This window comes from Onychostoma macrolepis, chromosome 10 (assembly GCF_012432095.1).
Source record: "Onychostoma macrolepis isolate SWU-2019 chromosome 10, ASM1243209v1, whole genome shotgun sequence".
NCBI lineage: Eukaryota > Metazoa > Chordata > Actinopteri > Cypriniformes > Cyprinidae > Onychostoma > Onychostoma macrolepis.
Genome location: NC_081164.1, coordinates 1,483,405 through 1,503,577, shown reverse-complemented (window position 1 = coordinate 1,503,577; position 20,173 = coordinate 1,483,405). Strand labels below are relative to the sequence as shown.

Genomic DNA, 20,173 nt, shown 5'->3' with positions numbered 1-20,173 from the left:
AACACCTCCACTTTACCTTTTGGCTCATTTTTAGAACAGTAATCTTGGGGAGTAGACTCGTTTAAAATAATGTATTCATCTGGTTTTAGCCAGGTTTATGTCAAACAGAGCACATTTAGGTTATGATCAGTGATCATATCATTTACAAAAAGCGCTTTCGTAGAAAGGGACCTGATATTCAGTAAGCCAAACTTTATCGTTTGTTTCTCTGTACATTTTTTATTTGTTGAACATCAATTAAATTGTTACTCATAAATCGGTTTGGACGTTTTTTGTATTTTCTAGTTCAGGGAACAGACACAGGTATCTAGGTGAAAGAGTCTCTATGTGCTGAGAATTAACTGACTTCTGTGGCGTGAGGCGGCTAGCAGTCTGTCTGCTTCCTGACCTGGGCCCTAGTTAGTCACGTACGAACTCTAAGACTATGTGCCATATTTCTAGAGAAGAGCGGCACCACCCCAGGAGGGATGAGACCATCTCTTTTCACAAGTTTCCTCCAGCATCTGGAAAAGAGGCATATCACCATATGGGTCATACATTTTAGCAGATGCTTTTATCCAAAGTGACTTACAAATGAGGAACACAACAAGCAATTCATCCTAAAGAGGTGAATAACACAAGTGCTCATAATACATACTTTCAGACATTGTTTAGAACAAGTTAGAACGGGGAGGATTAAGGGAAAGTGAAAGCATTGAGCGATTTGGCATTCCAGATGAAGGTGGGAAGAAGATCATTCCACCAGCAAGGAACAGTGAACAAAAATGTTCTAGAAAGTGATGTTGTGCCTTTCTGCATTGGTACCATTCGGTGTTGCTCACTTGCAGATCAGGCTTCTGGAGGGGATGTAGATTCGTAAAAGTAAGTGGAAACATGAGAGCCTGTGGCTGTTCTGTACGCAATGTCTTGAACTTGATATGAGCTGTAGCAAGTGCAGAGAGATAAAGAGAGACAAAAAAAAAAAAAGAGCATTGCAGTAGTCCAGCCTAGAAATGTCATGATGTTGTGCAGTGCAAACCTGCATGATAAAGTCATCTTTGCAATATGGTATTTGAAAGGCGGCTGGTCATCAAAGATTGCTCCATGATTTCTGACCGAACTTGATGGGGGTAATTGTTGATAAACCTAGCCGGATTTGATTTTACCTATCAAATACATTAAATCAAACAATTATTATTGATTAAAACAAACGCATTATTAAAGCAAACACAACAAACAGTAAGTTATTGTTTATAAAGCTTTTATTGAAGATTCACATTTAAGTACTTTTATATATCACAAATTATCTATTTTCTCTCATCTCAGAACAGGATGTCTGCTGTGCATCTGCTATGGTAACACGGCAACTTTTAAAAACAGTTAAAAGAACAAATAAAACAATTAGTTGTTACCTCTATCCATTTACATTCACCAGGATCTTAATATTCAGATATTACAAATGCTGATATTCAGATAATATTCTGGAGGTCATTTGGTAGGGCTCTGGTAGTGCTCATCCTGTTCCTCCTTGCGCACAAAGCAGCAGATACCAGTCCTCCTGATGGGTTAAGGACCTTCTATGGCCCTGTCCAGCTCTCCTAGAGTAACTGCCTGCCTCCTGGAATCTCCTCCATGCTCTTGAGACTGTGCTGGGAGAAACAGCAAACCTCCTGGCAATGGCACGTATTGATGTGGAGGAGTTGGACTGCCTGTGCAACCTCTGTAGGGTCCAGGTATCGCCTCATGCTACCAGTAGTGACACTGATCCTAGCTAAATCCAAAACTAGTGACTGCCTGAATTAAAATGAAATTGAAGTGCAGACTTTAAGATTTAATTCAAGGGGTAGAACAAAAATATAACATAAAATGCTTAGGAATTACAACCATTTTTAAAAAAAAATTTCATTTTTAATATTTTGTTGAGAATCCTTTGCCGGCGATGACTGCCTTATTTCTGGAACTCATGGACATCACCAGAGACTGGGTTTCCTCCTTTGTGATGCTTTGCCAGACCTTTGCTGCAGCTCCCTGACTGCATGATGTGGGTTCACAGCAACAGCTTCCAAATGCAAATGGCACACTTAGAATCAACTCCAGACCTTTTACCTGCTTAACTGATGTAGAAATAACAAAGGAATAGCCCACATCTGTCCATGAAATGGCTTTTGAGTCAACTGTCCAATTACTTATGGTCCCTTGAAGGTGGGTGGGGGTGACCTGTATGTTTAAAGTATAACCGCACAGGCTGACATGATAGAAATTTTAAATCATTATATATAAAATGAAAACTTTTTTTCTCAGAATTGCATGATATAAACTCGCAATTGCGAGTTAAAGTCCAATTTGGGGGGGGGGGAAAGACTATGTTCTCAGAATTGCGAGTTTATATCTCACAATTCTGACTTTATAACTCGCAATTCTGACTTTATAACTCGCAATTCTGACTTTATAACTCGCAATTGCGTGTTATAAAGTCAGAATTGAGAGTTTATATCTCGCAGTTCTTACTTTATTTCTGAGAAAAAAAGTAAGAATTGCGAGTTTGTATCACGCAATTATGAGAAAAAAAAAGTCAGAATTGTGAGATAAAAAGTCGCAATAACCTTTTTTATTTTTATTCAGTGGCGGAAACGGGCTTCCAGACTTGTCTGTATTCTTTAAATGTCACATCAGTAAAGATTAGGATGTGTTATTATGGCAGTAGGCCTACTTCAAAATGCATCAAACAGTGGTTTAAACAGACAGAAGTTTCATCAAGACATAATAAGCAACTTGTTGAAGTGACTCCCACATTCACAGTTGGTGGAGCTGAAACCACTAGATAAACAGTTCTGGCCACAGGTTCACACAGACTCTGTGTAATTTACATGCACAGGGACATTTTTCAGCGTAACAGCAGGAGAATTGTGGATAATTTCTGTGAGTGGAAGCTTCAGATGAAGGGCTTCAGTCGCTGATTACAGGCTCCTGCAAAGGTATTTAAGTGCATTTCAATATCACAGTTTTTCACAACAGTTAAATGTTTGCTGAATCTTTGGCTCATTGTCCCAAAATTCTAAACAGAACCACAACCACAAAATGCAAATCTCTAGCAAAAGCAAATACTTAATCCAAAATACTTGAGTACTTGAGACTTGAGTAAATTGTAACTTTATGCAAATGAAAAGCAACTTTTGGGAGTCACAACCAATATGAATGAAGCAGGAAAAATGTGTCCTTTCTGTTAGCAATTAAAGCAAACAAATCTATATGCTGTAAATTATTATTATTATTTTTTTTACATTCATCAGATGTAGTAAATAAAAGTTAACATTAATATTGATTGTCAAGTCAAGTCAAGTCACCTTTATTTATATAGCACTTTTAACAATACAGATTGTGTCAAAGCACTTAACAGTATCAAATTGGAGGATAGAGTGTCAGTAATGTATAACGATAAGATTAAACACTAAATTTTCAGTTAAAGGCATTTCATTATTGAATTCAGAGATGTCATTGTCTAGCTCAGTTTAGTTTAAATAGTATCTGTGCAATCAAATCGGCGATAATCGCTAGAAAATTAAGTGTCCCCAACTGAGCAAGCCAGAGGCGACAGCGGCAAGGAACCAAAACGCCCTCTGTGACAGAATGGAGAAAAAAACCTTGGGAGAAACCAGGCTTAGTCGGGGGCCAGTTCTCCTCTGGCCAGACGAAACCCGCCGTTCAAAAGTTTATATTTCTATTTTTTATTTTGTTGCAATTTCTAACAATAATACAACAATAATGTAGTTAGGTATTTTATTATATTTTTAGTTATTTTGTTATATTTTTAGTTTTATTGTACAGAAAATACTGTTAGACGTCCTACACTAAAATAAATAAATCAATAATTAGCGGATGGTTTGTTTCTGTTTACCTATGATCATGAATACCTGCCAAGGGACCGTGGATGAAAACTAGCCATTGGCTAAATTCGATACAATGCATGAAATGGAAACATTTGTGTTAAAATTGTACATGGTCCATTTTCAAATAAATTTTAATAAAATAAATAAAATGTTGGGTCCCACTTTATATTAGGTGGCCTTAACTAGTACTTACATTTAAATTAATCATTTGATTCAATGCACTTATTGTGTACATACATGTTTTTACATTGTACTTGTAAAAATACCTATATGTAATTACATCTGTAATTAATTTCTGTAATTACATTTATAATTACACTGTTGACCAATCCCTTACACCTAAACCCACCCTTAAACCTACCCAGACCACCAAACCTGTCCCTAACCTTACCCGTATCCCACCTCAATAGCAGCAAAAGTGTTTTGCAATACAATAGGAACACATTGTACTTATTTTTTGATGTAAGTACATAGTAGTTAAGGCCACCTAATATAAAGTGTGACCAAATGTTGCAAACATTTATTTATCTATTCTTCATTGTAAAATAACTTTAAAATAATTGTGTATATCCTTTTTCTAATAAATAGGTTGAGATGCTTATTCCATTATTTTAAAAGAAACGAGACTGATTCATAAATTCAGGTATGACTGTGTAATATTTTGAATATTGTGACGAGTGTGTGTACCACACTGGAGTTGACTAAGGTCAAATTTTACTACTATTTACTATTTTACTATACTACACTATTCTTTCAGCTTGTAACGATCGGCCTTATCGGCCGAATTACATGATTTTAAAATGGGGTCAGATTAAACGTCTGTTCCTCGAGGGAACGAGACGCTGCGTCCAAGAACGCTAGGGGAACGCCTCCAGCGTGACCACGCTCTGATACAAATGTAATCTGTCCAAAGGATGGGCGAGACGTCACGGGCGGGTGACGTAACGGCCAGGAGGCATAAAAGCACGTGCGGTGGAACCGGCGTCAGCTTCAGGAATGAAGCAACCGCTCGTAGGGATGCCGGAAGTATGGCCTTGAGACGCAGCGTCTCGTTCCCTCGAGGAACTGGGGTTACATACGTAACCTAAGACGTTCCTCTTCAGGAACTCGAGCTGCGTCCAAGAACGCTAGGGGAACGAGATCCCCACGCCAGACTGACAAATCCCTGCCTAGTGTGGATGGAGCACAGCTAGGGCGAGAGAAAAAAGGCCACAGGTGGCTAGGTGAGAGGGGCCTGCGTCCCGAAGGCCAACTTCTGAAGAGTGAGTCTTGATCCCCAAGAGGGGAGAGCAGAGGACTCGAGGCTATGGAATAGCATCCTGATCCACCACATAGCAACGCTCTCTGGCCGGAGGCCTCAGCCTCTGGAGGAAACATGTACTAGGGGGTGTCTACCCACTGAAGGTCACCGAGAAGGGCGCGGTAGGCCGGTATAGCCGCCACGTAAACCCTCAGGGTGGAGTGGGTTAACCCTGCGGAGGAACAGGCCCGCACGAACTCCAGAACTGTACCAAACGGGCAGTTGGCTGGGTCGAGCTGGCAACCTCTGCACCATGAAGTGACACTTCACTTCAGGGTGTACAAGTCCCTTGTGTTGTGGAGAAAGCATGTAACTAGGGGGTGCCTACCCACTGAAAGGCCACCGAGAAGGGCGCGGTAGGCCAGTATAGCCACCACGTAAACCCTCAGGGTGGAGTGGGTTAACCCTGCGGAGGAACAGGCCCGCACGAACTCCAGAACTGTACCAGTCGGGCAGTCGGGCTGGCGGTCTCCGCACCAAGAAGTGAAAAGTTCCACTTCAAGGCATATAGTTTCCTCGCTGAGGGAGCTCTGGATTGGAGGAAGGTCTCAACAACCTCGGTTGGGAGACCGGAAGCTATGGGCTGTGCCCCCTCAGGGGCCACACCCACAACTTCCAAAGCTCCGGGCGGGGGTGACAGACTCCCGCCTGTGAGAGGAGATCCCTCCTGACGGGAATCTCCCATGGAGAGCCGTCGAGGAGAGAAATCAGGTCCGAGAACCATACTCGGTCCGGCCAGAACGGTGCTACCAGAAGTAGACTGACCTCGTGCCAGCGCACTCTCGCCAGAACTCCCGGGAGCAGAGCGATCGGGGAAAAATGTACAGACGAAGCCTCGGCCACGTCTGTACCATGGCATCCAGCCCCAGTGGAGCAGGATGAATTTAGAGAGTACCAGAGGGGACATGCGCTGTATACTTACCCGAGTAGCGAAGAGGTCCACCTGAGCCTGGCCAAACACTCTCCAAATGTGCTTCAACCCCTCAGGGTGAAGCATCCATTCCCCGGGCCTCAGCCCCTGCCTCGACGGGATGTCTGCTCCCACACTGAGATGCCCAGGCATGTGAACTGCTCTCAGCGAGAGGAGTTTGTCCTGGGACCACCCAAGGATCTGGTACGCCAGCCTGTGCAGGGGGCGTGAACGCAGACCTCCTCGGTGGTTGATGTAAGAGACCACCGCAGTGTTTTCGGTGCTATCGCACCAACACCGGCGATCTCTAGGTCTGGGAGAAAGTGTTTCTGTGAAACACCGCCAGCATCTCCAGGCAGTTGAAGTGCCACATGAGACGGCGAGTACTCCACAGACTGCGGGCAGGGTGAGGGACACGTCCGTCGCTAGCGTACACAGCAACACGGAGCTCCCAACACCAGGCCCTGAGACAAGAACCAAGGATGTCTCCACATGTCTAAGGCACGTAGGCACCACCACGTGACCTTGATCATGTGAAGCGGTTTTCCCCTTGGGGAGAACCCCTTGGTCTTGAGCCACCACTGTTGAGTGACTGGCCTTCTTTCACTCTCCTGACTGCTGTGAGGATTGACTCGATCCGAGCAGGGGACACACGTGCCTGCATCGTGGTCGAATCCCACACCACACCAAGATAAGTGGTTCTCTGTAATGGAGAAAGCACACTCTTCTTGGCGTTCAGTCTTAACCCCAACACTTTCATGTGAGCAAGAACAACATCTCGATGTTGAGCCGCCATCTGCTCTGATAGAGCAAGAATCAACCAAAGTGGATATGCGGATGCCTTGTAGCATAGCAACGGAGCTAACGGCATCCACACACTTTGTAAAAGTGCGTGGTGAGTGTTAGGCGAAGGAAGAACCCGATATTGGTGAGCTTCGCCTCGAAAGCAAACCTCAGGAACTCCCTGTGAGTGGGAAGGATGGAGATATGGAAGTATCGTCTTTTAGATCGATCGCGACAAACCCGTCCTCGGACCTGATCTGAGACACGACCTGTTTGAGCATCTTGAACTTCAGTCTGCTGACTGAGTGGTTCAACTGATGCAGATCTAAAATGGGACGCCAACCCTTCATCCTTCTTGGGAACTATGAAGTACCGGCTGTAGAACCCGGAATCTCTTTCGTAAGGAGGGACCACCTCGATCGCCTCCTCTCTCAAGAGAGTACTCTACTTCTCGTTCCATTACCAGAACCTGCTCGGGGCCCACCAGAGTGGGATTCAACCCGTTGAAACGAGGCGGAGGAGAACCAAACTGGATTCTGTAGCCTCTTTCTACAGTATGCAGGTCCCATGGAGACACATTTGGCAGTAGTTTTCACGCTGCCAAATAGTCTACTAAGGGAACCAGTTTCTCAAGACTGGCCTCTGGTATAACCAGGGCGGCTAGCTCGGTGTCCTGGAATGGCACGCCGGCAGGAGACGGCCAAACTAGCTGCTCTAGAAACCCCTGAAGGGGGTGGCGAGCATCTCAGCTCCGCTACGTTTCCGGGCGGAAGAAACTGAGATGTGTGCTCGCTGGAGATCGCTGCGCCCTGGAACACCGACGTGGCAGGGTTGGCAGACCGATCTCCTGAGGGCACTGAGGAGAGACGGGCACTGTGTACCGCGGTGTACGCTGCTCTTCCCCAGAGGGGCCTGCCCTCATAAGTTCTGGGCCATGGGCACCAGGACTGCCTCAGCCGAAGTCTCCTATTGAAGCGACTGTCCTCAGACTCGCGTCATCTTCAAGGAAGACTAGACTGGTAGAACCAGAGCCTGCAATGCAGGACCCAATGAGACACGCTTGGCAGGGGCTCCCACACCGCCAGGTGCCTACTAAGGGAACCAGTCTCTGGAGACTGGCATCTGGTATAATCAAAGCAGTTAGTTCGGTATCCTGGAACGGCACACCGGCAGGAGAAAGCCAAACTAGCTGCTCTAGAGACCCCCGAAGGGGTGGCGAGCATCTCAGCTCCGCTACGTTTCCGGGCGGAAGAAACTGAGATGTATGCTCGCTGGAGATCGCTGCGCCCTGGAACACTGTACGTGGCAGGGTTGGCAGACTGATCTCCTGAGGGCACTGAGGAGAGACGGGCACCGTGTATGCCGCTCTTCCCCAGAGGAGCCGGCCTTCAGAAGTCCTGGGCCATAGGCAGCAGGATGTTTTTAGCCAAAGACTATCCAGCGAGTGACGGTCCGCAGATCCGCCTTCTGCTAGAAGGCCTCGGCCGGGCGCCACTCTGACTCCAACATACTGGGGAGTACGAGAAGTGACGCTCCCTATAGGAGGAGCTGGAACACGGTTGGGGCTGCTCCGCCCAGCAGCCCCTGCTGACCACATCAACCTCCTCAGAGGAAGAGAAGTAAAACATAGTGCTCTCACTCGAGAAAATCCCAAGTTTTCTTAGGCTCCTTACACATACACATCTAACTTCTCCTAGTTAGATGAAATAGATCATTTAATTCCTCAAAATTAAATGGAGAAAAACAACCAGACAAGTAAACACGGTCTGATATGAAAGGATTCATGAAACGAACGAGAATGACATAATGCACGCGTCGCCTTGGCAACGCGCACTGCAACAGTGAGCTCTCACTCAAAGGGGGAAGAACCGCACCGCGGGCTTCCAGCCCCGAGCGAGAGCGCTAGATCTGGGGATTGCAGGTGGAGAGAGGGCGAACCCGTCTCCAACCCGTCTGCCAGATCTATGTGCGATCCCCGCGATCTCATTCGCCGCCGTGCCTCAGCAGCGGCGGACCGGTTTCTTTTTAACCGCGAGATCATACGGCGGGGAGAAGCACGATCAGCCCCTTTTTTTCGAGCTGACAGCGCGAACTCCGTTCCTAAGCAGGGACACTGCTATAATGACAAACTCGTTCATAATAAGCTTGTGCAAACACTGCGATTTTACAAAGCTCATCGACACCATTCACCACGTCTACCTCCTCGGAGAAAGACAGGCGGAGCGTCTCATCCTCTCTCTCTGGGGGGGAAGTACCCGCGGGGCTTCCGAACCCAGAGAGCGGGCGCTGGATCTGATGGGAAGGAAGAAGATAGGGGCTCGCCCGTCTTCATTCCCTCCACCTGATCCATCTGCGATCCCCGCGAGCGCAGCGTGCTCTGCTCTCAAGCAGACCACACACGGACTGTTAGGAAAAACACACAGCCTGTAATGCGATCTGCTCTCGCCCAAGTGCTAGTTTCTCTGCACTTTAGACATTGTGGAGCTTATTTCAAGTGACAAACAACACTAAATAAGACTCACAACACAGATCGACAGACACACAGAGTAGCGGTAGCTGAATGACAAAAGCTGACGCCGGTTCCACCGCACGTGCTTTTATGCCTCCTGGCCGTTACGTCACCCGCCCGTGACGTCTCGCCCATCCTTTGGACAGATTACATTTGTATCAGAGCGTGGTCACGCTGGAGGCGTTCCCCTAGCGTTCTTGGACGCAGCTCGAGTTCCTGAACAGGAACTGTGTGAGGGCTTTGAGTGTTTAAAAAAATGAGTCAGACAACAATGTTAAAAGTGAAAATCAAATATGTATTTACAATGTTCACAAGGGAGCTAAAACAACATAATAAAACCGTCGTTTAAAAACAATAAAAGAGTCTTTCCGTTCCATACCATTAAAACAGTCCTTAAGAATTCCAGCATGCTGTAAGTCCCAATGTGAATGTGAGAAGTGTCCAACCGGTGTATATACAATCCAAAGAGGGTGAGAATCCAATAAAGTGAGATTCTGGAATGGTAAATCCACAAAGGTAACTCGTCAATCCAGCCCCCGATTGTTTTGCATGCTGCCTCCTTTATGCTGTCCCGCTTCCTATTTCCTGTCATGTGATCTGACATGACAGGCAGAGCCAGACTCATTTAAAGACATACACACATTAAAATGGTTAAGAGGAATAAAATGGCTAAGACAACATGAAAACCTATTAAAACTCAAATATACATAAAATCATTATAATATACTGAGCAGGTTAAAACATGTGTTCTGTGAGACAGTGTCACAAGCTGTTTTTTAGTAATTTTTAAATGGGCTTCATTTCATTGTAAAATGATCTGAGAAGTAACAGATTGAAGCATTGCTCTTTTAGTTCAAACGTGGGTGGCTCTTTTAAAAAAAATAAACATAAAAACATGCTGATTTTCCATAGACACACTGGAGATATTTATATATAAATGGTTGCCCAACAAATTATTCATTGTATCAGCCTGTATCAGAAAAAGAGTATGTAAAAGTAGTATTTAGCAGAAACAAATATTGTTAGCCCCACAGTACACTGGAGTGTTTACCAGCTCTTATGTTTCATTAATTATTCTTAAAGTGTGTGCATACCTCACGAATCCAGACATTAACCTTTAGAGCAGGATGGCCACAATGATTCTTTACACCTGTCATGATGATACTACTAAATCAAAATGTCTCAAAGGTCAAGAGGCTTATTTACAAAGTTTTTCTGACAACACAACCCTCTGGACACTTTGGCAATTTAATCACCATTGGCTAGTATATGTTTTAGTTTACTCACCAGACTGATATACTATATGTGTGTGTGTGTGTATATAAGCCATTTTACAAATTTTTAAAAATGTTTATATATATATATATATATATATATATATATACACACACACCCACGTATGTATTATAATACTATATATAATACTATATATAATATAATATTATAACTATATATAATGTATTAGAATTAATATGTATTTTAATGTATTGGAATTAAGGTAAACTGGAGGGAGCTGGTCAACTGATTTATCTGAAAGATTGCTGGCATATCTAACTTGTAGAGCCTATTACTGTATTATCAGCACAAGAAAGACATGTTTAATAAATTTTATTAACAAAAAATAAACAAAAGTAATCAACAACTACTAAATTAATACCATGCATGAAAAGGAGTAAAGTACATAAGATGTATAAAATTATTAAGTTGTATATTATCTTAAGGTAAACTGTTGCTTCTTTGAGACTAATAAGGTCAAGAAACTTATTATCATCAAACAAATAAACAAAGATTTGTTATTAACTGATATTAGCTATAACATCTGATGTAAAATAAAAAATCATATACTGCTAATATACAATGCCAATGTTGGACAGTTTGTTTGTTTGTGTTAGTCCACCAAGTTCCAATCAAAATGTTGCAAACCTTTGTTAACTGTCGTTGTCAGAGATGAGCCCTGCAATAAAACTGGACCCTGGAATGTGCTGTCCACAGCAGATCCTTCAATTTGAGACGTCCTTCAATGGAGCTTGATGATGTGGCAGCCTAGTTATGCAGTTTCACTAGGATATGTCTTTCCATTTGAGAAGCACCCAATGTGAACCAGGCCTATGGGGTGCCTGAGGGTGTTCAGCAACCTCAAACGACAGCAAGAGCACCCTCAGTTACACTTGTAATAGCATATTGGCGAAACAGATATGGCAAATGATTCAGTGTGTGTCTGCGCTCTGGACAGCATCAAAGGTTTCTGTTTACAACAAGACTACAACATTGTTTTAATACTACAACAATGTAGCCAATCACAGACATATCTGTTGATTTTTGAATACAATAGGCAAACGAACAATAGAGTTCAAAGTGATCTTGCGATAAACTAAGATTAGAGACAGCTTTTTAGTGATTATAAAGGGAGTGCTCTTTGTACCATAGCAATGGACAGGGTAAGAATATGTCACAACAGATGTGAATCAAGGCACCCTTCACTATTTTCAGAAGCACCTTCAGTGATTTGATTCTGAGACCAGGCCTGGTGTGAATGCTAAGCAAACCAGGACTAAATGTATTTTCTGCTTTGGTCTGCACCAAAAGAACCAAGAGAACGGAACTACAAGTGTAAACACACCACAAATCTCAGATCAAATCATAAAGAGTTTATATAAGCACATCATACACAAATTCAGTTTAAAGAAGGAACAATTTTATTATTTACCTCACCTATGTCACAGATTTTTCTGAGCTAAGCAAATTAGAAAGAGGCTTACAAACTAGTGTGATTTTTGGCATCCATGTAGAATTTAGCAAATGTTCTCAGTCTTTCTTTATACTGATGTAAATTTAAGGTGCACTGTAAAGAAGCAGATCTCCAGCGAAGCTCTTGTTCATTTTCTCTTTAGTCCCTCTTCTCCTTTTGCATAATGAGCCTTATAATGTGGACAAAGATGTGAAGCTGCTTATCTCAGCAGAAGCGCAGAGGAACCATGGGAGAAGAATTGGCTGAGAAACATGAGCACAAAGCGGTTGTGTTGTACAATTTGGGTTTTAAATGATGTACCACCTAACAAAATAATTAGCTCAGTTGTACAGTGGGAACAGTCTGCACATACAATATCTGTTTTAAGAAAAGTTCCTAAATTTTTTATAGGCAGAAAATTGTATACTATAATTATTTCATGATGATATGCTGATATGTTATGTGCATACCTAATCTTAGCTCTTGGAAACGGACATTTACTGTAACATTTGGATCCATTTCATGATGGACTTTTAATATGATGGATAATTGCATCCTTCCTGGTATCAGATGGATGTCTAAAATCTACATGGTCTAGGATTTCTCACATAAAATCTGACATGAAAGTAAAGGTAATATTGTAATTAAAATAAAGGAAATAATGTAAAAACACCAAAAAAACAAAAAAAAATTAAACCACAGACAAATGCATATCAATGTTTTTTTTATTATAAATAATTTTAATGTCACTGAATTTTTCCCACCAACAAATGAAAAAAAAATCATAAAAGCCGCAAAGCAAAAACAATTGTAAGTTGTTCACTGGAGCACACAAGAATAAAGAAAAAAGACATAGCCACATGGTAACCAGTACCGTTATATTATGGAACAAATTTAAGTAAAAAATAAAATCATTGAATAGTTCATTAAAAAAATACTGCAATAAGGTACAATATTTCTCTTTGTATAAATCAGATAACTCAATTTGTCTTGTCATTTTCCTCAGCGAGGAAATTTAAAGCACATTTGTGGCACTTTCTGTACATTATTATTGTCATCTTTATTATTATTATAACCACTGAACTAGCTAGTTTCTATTGAATGACATACAGAGAACACCAGTTTCCTTATTCCATGTTGTGTTCATGTGACAGAACGTGCTCCTGAGTGTATGAGAAGATTGCAAGATGGAAAACAAAATAAGCTCATTGCATAAGTTCCAAAATGACCTTTCCAGACAGCAAGCAGTGTCGGCTCAGATCCGGCCCACATCTGGCCCGCATGGATTTCACACGGGCCAGATGTGGGCCGGATCTGGGTCAACACTATGTTGCTGTCTGGGTTCTTTTCAGACCTGTTCAATAGATTTCCTTCTGAAGATGCTGCAACATACTTAGATAGCAAGAAAAACTTTTGAACATTGCACTAAAGGAGTTGGAGTGTACTTATTTGATAGGACGTACATTCATCCAGAAAATACAAATAATCACACATACAGTGAATGAATTGCTTTGCACTTTTGAAGATCTGAGGTAAACTCCAGGGATTGCTGGGGATTGTTTGCAACATCAGGAGGAAGTCCTGTTATAACCGACGCCTAAATGTTTGGACAACCACAATTCTGCCAGCTGCATTGTGGATGCATAAGTGCTCGCTTTGGACCCGACACACATTTTGTATTGCTTAGGGTCTAAATGTGTGTCACACAGGACAGGATGATAAATATGTACAATACCTGCTTCTTGAGAGCGAAACACTTTCAAGCCAGAATTAACGACTTTCGTGAACAAATCGACATCCTCTAAACCCCAGCCTTGTATTGAGGTGTCAAAACCCCCAGCTTTAAGCAAGTCACTTTTGAATATGCAGGTGATACCAAATCCATAATCTCGCCAGAATCCACTCTTCTTGGTGAAAACAAAGGCGCTGTCTTCAGGAGGACCCCCAGCATAAACTATTTTTGGATCATACTGACTGAAGACGATAGGGAAATATACTTGACTTCCTTCGACGGTGTTGTCTCGACACCTTTGGAGGGCGTCAGCATTCAAGACCAGGTCCACATCACAGAAAAACAGCAGTGAGTTGTTAGCCAGCTGAGAAGAGCCCATCTCAAGGGCCAGGCCTCGAGAAAAGTCTCCCGTCATGGGTATGATAGACAGGTCTGCTTTAGGATATCTGTTATGATATTCCTTTATCAGCTCCAAGTGTCTCTCCTTATCCTGGTTTGTATCACTGTCAACCAGGATTATGGTCAGTTTCACGTTCTGGTTCGGGATCAGGCAGATTCTCTCAAAGTTTTCCATGTATCGTACAAAGACTTCATAGCGGCCCGTGAGTGGTACAAGGAAGTGTATTTTCGTTTGCCTTTGCTCTTGCACCTCTTTTGTGGATTCTGAGATCTGGAAAGAAGAGAAGATCTTGAGCGAGCTGGAGAGGAAAGAGAGCGAATGAGAGTCACCGTTGATAGCGTCTACTAGGTCGCCAACATGCAGTTCCTCTGCCTCACTGAAGAATGGTTTACTGAAGGACTGCTGAAGGTAAGCGTGCCTCCTCACTGGCACCGACACTTTCCTGCCCTTGTGCTTCTTGTAAAGCAGCAGAAGGTCCAAGATGTATTCGGCACCGTGAAGCGGATCCACCCTTCTATAGCCATACTGGATCTCCTTGAAGTCTATAATGCGGCCTCGAGTTTTGGAGTTCTCGTTGATCATCTCCATCACTTGAAGCACTGTATCTTCGAGCGCCGAGCGGACCAGGTTTCCAAGGCCTTGACGGGGCATCTGCCTCTCTCCGGGGGAGTACAGGTGCCTGCCGGTCAGAAAATCCCACTCTATGACATCTCCCCGCTCTGTGGGGCGGTAGCGTGTGTAGGACGGTGGAGCCCCCAGTAGCTGGTCCTCCCACTGCACTGCAGCATTGCCCAGTCGGCTCATGGTGACGCCTTCACGGTGCAGCTGAATCGTGCGATACCGGAGCTGAGAGATCTTGCGGCTGAGCAGGTAGCTGTGCAGTTTGTACTGATAAGCTGGACGCTTGTTGGGGTGCAGTGTGATGGCATTGTGGATCTTGCTACTGTGAAGGTCCTGGATGAATCCTTTCTTGTTGTGCTCATAGTTCTCATAGAACAACTGCTGCATCTGCAGAGAGAAAGAAGAAAACAACAGGCAATTTGAGTATTTTAGTGATGTGTGTCAACTAGTGGTGTAATGGTACACATATTTATACCGAACATTTTCAGGAAAAAAGGATATTTAAGACAATAAATGCCGTTTTGACGCTCTTTGATGTGGTGTGACAAGCTTGCTGTTTAAACGCCTCAGTTCTGATGAAGTGTTAATTTCGTTAACGAAAACTATGATGAAAAATGTTTGTTGGAATACCTGACACAATAAACACTATTCTGATGGCAGCGCTGAGCACTATCATCCCTTCATCTTTATAACTAGTTTTAATGTGAAATAAACATGAATTAACATCTCATGCCTCATGTAATCGCTCAATCAGTGTTTCACTCGCGGAAAGGTGTGTTTAAAATGTCACATAGTATTTCATTTACCTCAGGCAAGTCGTCAGTGTCTACAGCTCATTATTTGCTAGAGAAATTAAGTCTAGAGAAGAGCATTTCATGAAATATTAAACTATATACTCATTGTATTTTACTTTACTTGTTAGTGATGTCTTATTTAATGTAGGCTATATTTAAATAAATCTTCTATGAAACAAGTTATGACAGCCACTGTGTAAATGATTGTATTTCAACAACAAATGGAAAGTGTATAATTTAGAAGTTAATTTAAAAACTGCATTGAGTGCAATTTACATGTTTGCATACAATTATTTAATTTGAGTGTTGATTATTATAGTTAAAAATAAATGGTAATTAAATTTAAGTTTGGGCTCTTTTGTTAATTGTAACTTTATAGTAGGCCTAATGTAAAAGGGCTTCCTGTAGTTTACAGAGCAGGATAGATTTTTATAGATTTTTAAATTTTTTAAATTTTATGAATTGAATTTATTAGAAAGAGAAATTTGTTCAATAAAACATTGTTTAATTCCATTGATGTATGGTTTGTTAGGATCAGACAATATTTGGCCGAGATACAACTATTTGAAAATCTGGAATCTGAGGGTGCAAAAAAATCTAAATATTGAGAAAATCGCCTTTAAAGTTGTCCAAATGAAGTTCTTAGCAATGCATATTGCTAATCAAAAATGTTTTGATATATTTACGGTAAGAAATTTACAAAATATCTTAATGGAACATGATCTTTACTTAATATCCTAATGATTTTTAGCATAAAAAAAAAAAAAGATAATTTTGACCCACACAATGTATTTTTGGCTATTACTACAAATATACCCCAGCGACTTAAGACTGGTTTTGTGGTCCAGTGTCACATATGTTTAGTATTTTTTCCTCCTGCTGTACCGAAACAATACCGAACCGTGATGTCAAAACTGAGGTACGTACTGAACCGTCATGTTTGTGTACCATTACACCCCTAGTTTCAAACCATCCAGTCAATATGGAATAGAAATATCTGATTGAAAAGAGCATGGAAAGCCGTCCTCCTGTGCTTACTGTACATGACAAAAAGCCTTTATCCTTCCCTATGCTGCTACAACAGCTTCTTACACGAAGACCTGATTGGTGAAGATCTTCCGCACCAGACACTGTAAACTACAAAAAATCTTACAACACTGTAAGAATACAGTTTTTGCATTATCTGGTACAAATCCAAGTGTGTTAAACACTTTAATAAGTGTAAGGAAAACTGTGTTAGTGTTTAAATTATGTTTCAGAATGTTGCTTTATGCAAAAACCCTGCAATAGACTGATTTCTTAAAGACGAGTCAATAAAAATAGTTCTACAAGGCATCATTTTGAAAGTAGCATGTCTGTTGCAAAGATCTGAGCAATACTGTGTGAAAGTTTTGAGGACGTTTGTGCTGTCTTCCAAGACTTGCCTTTGCAATAGTGAGCAAACTCCTGATTACAACAGAGAATAGATAGATCTGAACAACTGATGAAGTCATAATCCCTCAAGATGTATAACATCTTGTGCAATTATTAGAAATGATTCTTATATTAGATTATTAGTTTTAACCCATGTGTTAGATGACTCATATTGTATGTGACACCTTGAACCAGCACTATAACTGCAAGTGTGCTTCTTTGATGTTGTGCTTTGATGTGCTTCTTGACATTCAGGACAAACATTAACACTTTTATTCTGACCTGCACTGTACTCATCACACTCATGTGCATTCCTTTGCTCTGAAAGTCACTGCCGACACGCCACTATTGATGTGATTTTGTTGTTTGAGCGACTGATGTAACACTGGACACATTTCTTGGCTGTGGTGTTTTTCCACCGTTTTCACACCAGAACTGCAGACGTGACCAATCACAATCCTTGTCATTCCTCCAATGAGATGAGGCAAGTTCTCTGCAGTCATTAGAACTGTTCAGACACATCTACTTCCACAGATAATCAGGATGCCCTAAAAACCCTTAAGATCTTACTTTTGTTTTTTGTTTTTTGTCACGAGTGAATTACAAAATAAATAAATAAATAAATTTTAAAAAAATAATAAAAATGCTTGAAACAAAGCTCCAATTGCGATTGTAATAAAGAAGTAAAGCGGAACATTCTCAAGGTAAATCTCTTATGACTCATTTCTAGTTATCAACAGCAGTTTCCTAATGTGACAAATGCTGATGTCTGCAACTTAACCCTGATCATTTATCTACTGACAGGATGTAAATGAAAAGTTGGCGCTTGGCTCTAGCACTCAGTTTATAAATGCTGCAGTCATGCAGTCGTCAGCGTTCAGGAGGTCCGGGATATTTTGCATCCAGCATAAAGCAGCCAGTGTCTCCAGAGCAAAACAGAACAAAACTCCGCTCTGAAAAGCATGACTTTGTATTTGGTGTAAATGTAAATATGTGAATGCAAAACAAGCAAACATGGCCCTAGATCAGAGGTGGGACACAGTAAACCCTCTCTGATGCTTTAAACCTACCATGAAATATGTACAACAAGTCCAGTCAAGTGTCATGTGCAGACAGAAATATATGAACTTCTGCAATATGTGGAAGAGTGAGAGGAGAACGTGTCAAGTCACTTTTATTTATATAGAGCTTTATACAATACAGACTGTTTCTACAGTTTTTAAAAAAAATTGGTTTGGTACTATTTTTACAAGTAAGGTGTACATTTATAAAACTCTTAGTACAAAACTTTAAACTGATCACACTTGTAAACCACTAGTCATTCTTTCAAAACCTGATCTCATGATTTCATTGTAGTTGCGCATATTTTCATTCCACATAATCATTGTTTCAGAACACATGGTCATTGTGATATGTATTGAGAACATTTGGTTTAATCACCAAAACACAACAGTAAGATCTTCTTTCAACTTAGTGCTTTTAACAATCAGTTCATTCAAGTGCAAACAATGCAAGATTCATGTTTCAAATCACCTTTGTTGCTGAAATAATTACAGTAATACAGGAAATAACTGTCATGTTAGAAAATATACATACATTACCTAACTTGCATATCTCACATAAAATCAATAATGTTTGTAAAATGTTTATCCAGTGTGTTATCAAAAGGTGTGATGAAGGTATGACATGGCCATAACGTTTTGTGCTAGAACAGAATTCACTGTCAATGCAGTAAATGTCCTCACTGTGCCATTTGACTAAATCTATATTCTAGCTGAATTTTTCAGAAGAAGGGTGAGTTATAGTAATGTGCAGTCTTTACCATGGTAATGCTTCTATAAACAGTATCACATGGCATAATGTAATGTAAAATGTTGTATTTGATGCCATCTGTCTCCCTTCTTGTGATCCATCTCCTGATCAATTCCTCTCCCTTGTGTCCGGCTGTATGTTCACAAATAGCAAAACACACGGTTTTACAACTGAGGACGTCCTCAAAGGAAGATTTTAGGTGATTTTGTCAAGTTTTGCTTACTTCTGGGTACCAATTTGTCCCCAAAATATGGTTACAGTAAGTAGGCACACATACACACACAGGTTTTCCTATCATTATGGTGACATTCCATAGGAGTAATGGGTTTTATACCGTCTCCCCCTACACTAACCCTACCCTTATGAAAAACATTTTTTTTCTCATTGAACCCAAAAAAAGACAATGATTTCAGATATTGCCATCTTTGTGGGGACATTTTGTCCCCATAAAATAGGGTTTACCTGAAACACACACACACCCCCCCCTTACAAAATAGTGGTTATCATCTTCGATAAATCACTTTTAGTGTAAAAATAATTCAGTGCTTTTTGTTATCCCTAAATTGCTAAAATATCTATTGAATCTATATCTATAGATGCACAAAATGATGAACTGATTAACCATTAAAATGAGTTAGATTAAATAATAGACAAATGTATTAAACTGAATGAGAAGGCATGCTAATGAAAAGTTTGATAGTAATAGATTTATGAAAGGCAGTTACTGTGAAAAAAAAAATCTTCCTGCATGGCAAATACAGGCCTGACATTGGTCTCCTGTGATGTCATTGCACGCATCAATGGCCTGGAGAGACTTGTTTGTGAGGAGCCTATTGAAAACCTTCCACCTCCATGTGGAGAAAAACTCCTCAGTCGGGTTACAGTAAGGAAAGGGGAGTATGGGGTAAATACAAGGTGATAAACTGTGGATGGGCCTGAAACTGATTGCTGTCAGTTGCAAGGAATTCTGGGCCCATTGCACTGATTTTGCTATGGGGTCCCCTCAAAATCACATTCAGTGGGGGGTGGTCGGGCCCCCCAGAGAACACTGTTCTGGGACGCTGGGCTCTCAACCTCTCCTCCATCTCTTGGCCAGGTTAAAGCCTGCCTCATCCAAAAATATGAATGGTTTTCATCAGCTTCCAGCTCTATCACCCTCTAAAAAGACATTTACTGTAGGAAAAAAGTAAAAATACTGATAACAATGATATAGAATTTTTGGGGATTTTTTTTCTCTCCCAACAACAGGCATCTTGAAACTGATCATATGTGAACATACTCAGTCCTCAGTTGCTTTCATAATCT

The 20,173-nt window shown here is 41.4% G+C and overlaps 1 protein-coding gene across 1 annotated transcript in view; it reads right to left on the bottom strand.

The window, feature by feature from the left end:
• Positions 1–12,359: 12,359 nt before the first annotated feature.
• The window catches only part of LOC131548310 (chondroitin sulfate synthase 3-like), an 84,917-nt gene continuing 77,103 nt past the window's right edge, over positions 12,360–20,173 (bottom strand). Inside the window, exon 3 of the mRNA XM_058789538.1 lies at positions 12,360–15,236. Within this exon, the coding sequence (XP_058645521.1) occupies positions 13,665–15,236 (1,572 nt within the window). The 3' untranslated portion in view covers positions 12,360–13,664. The remainder of the gene's footprint in view (positions 15,237–20,173) is intronic.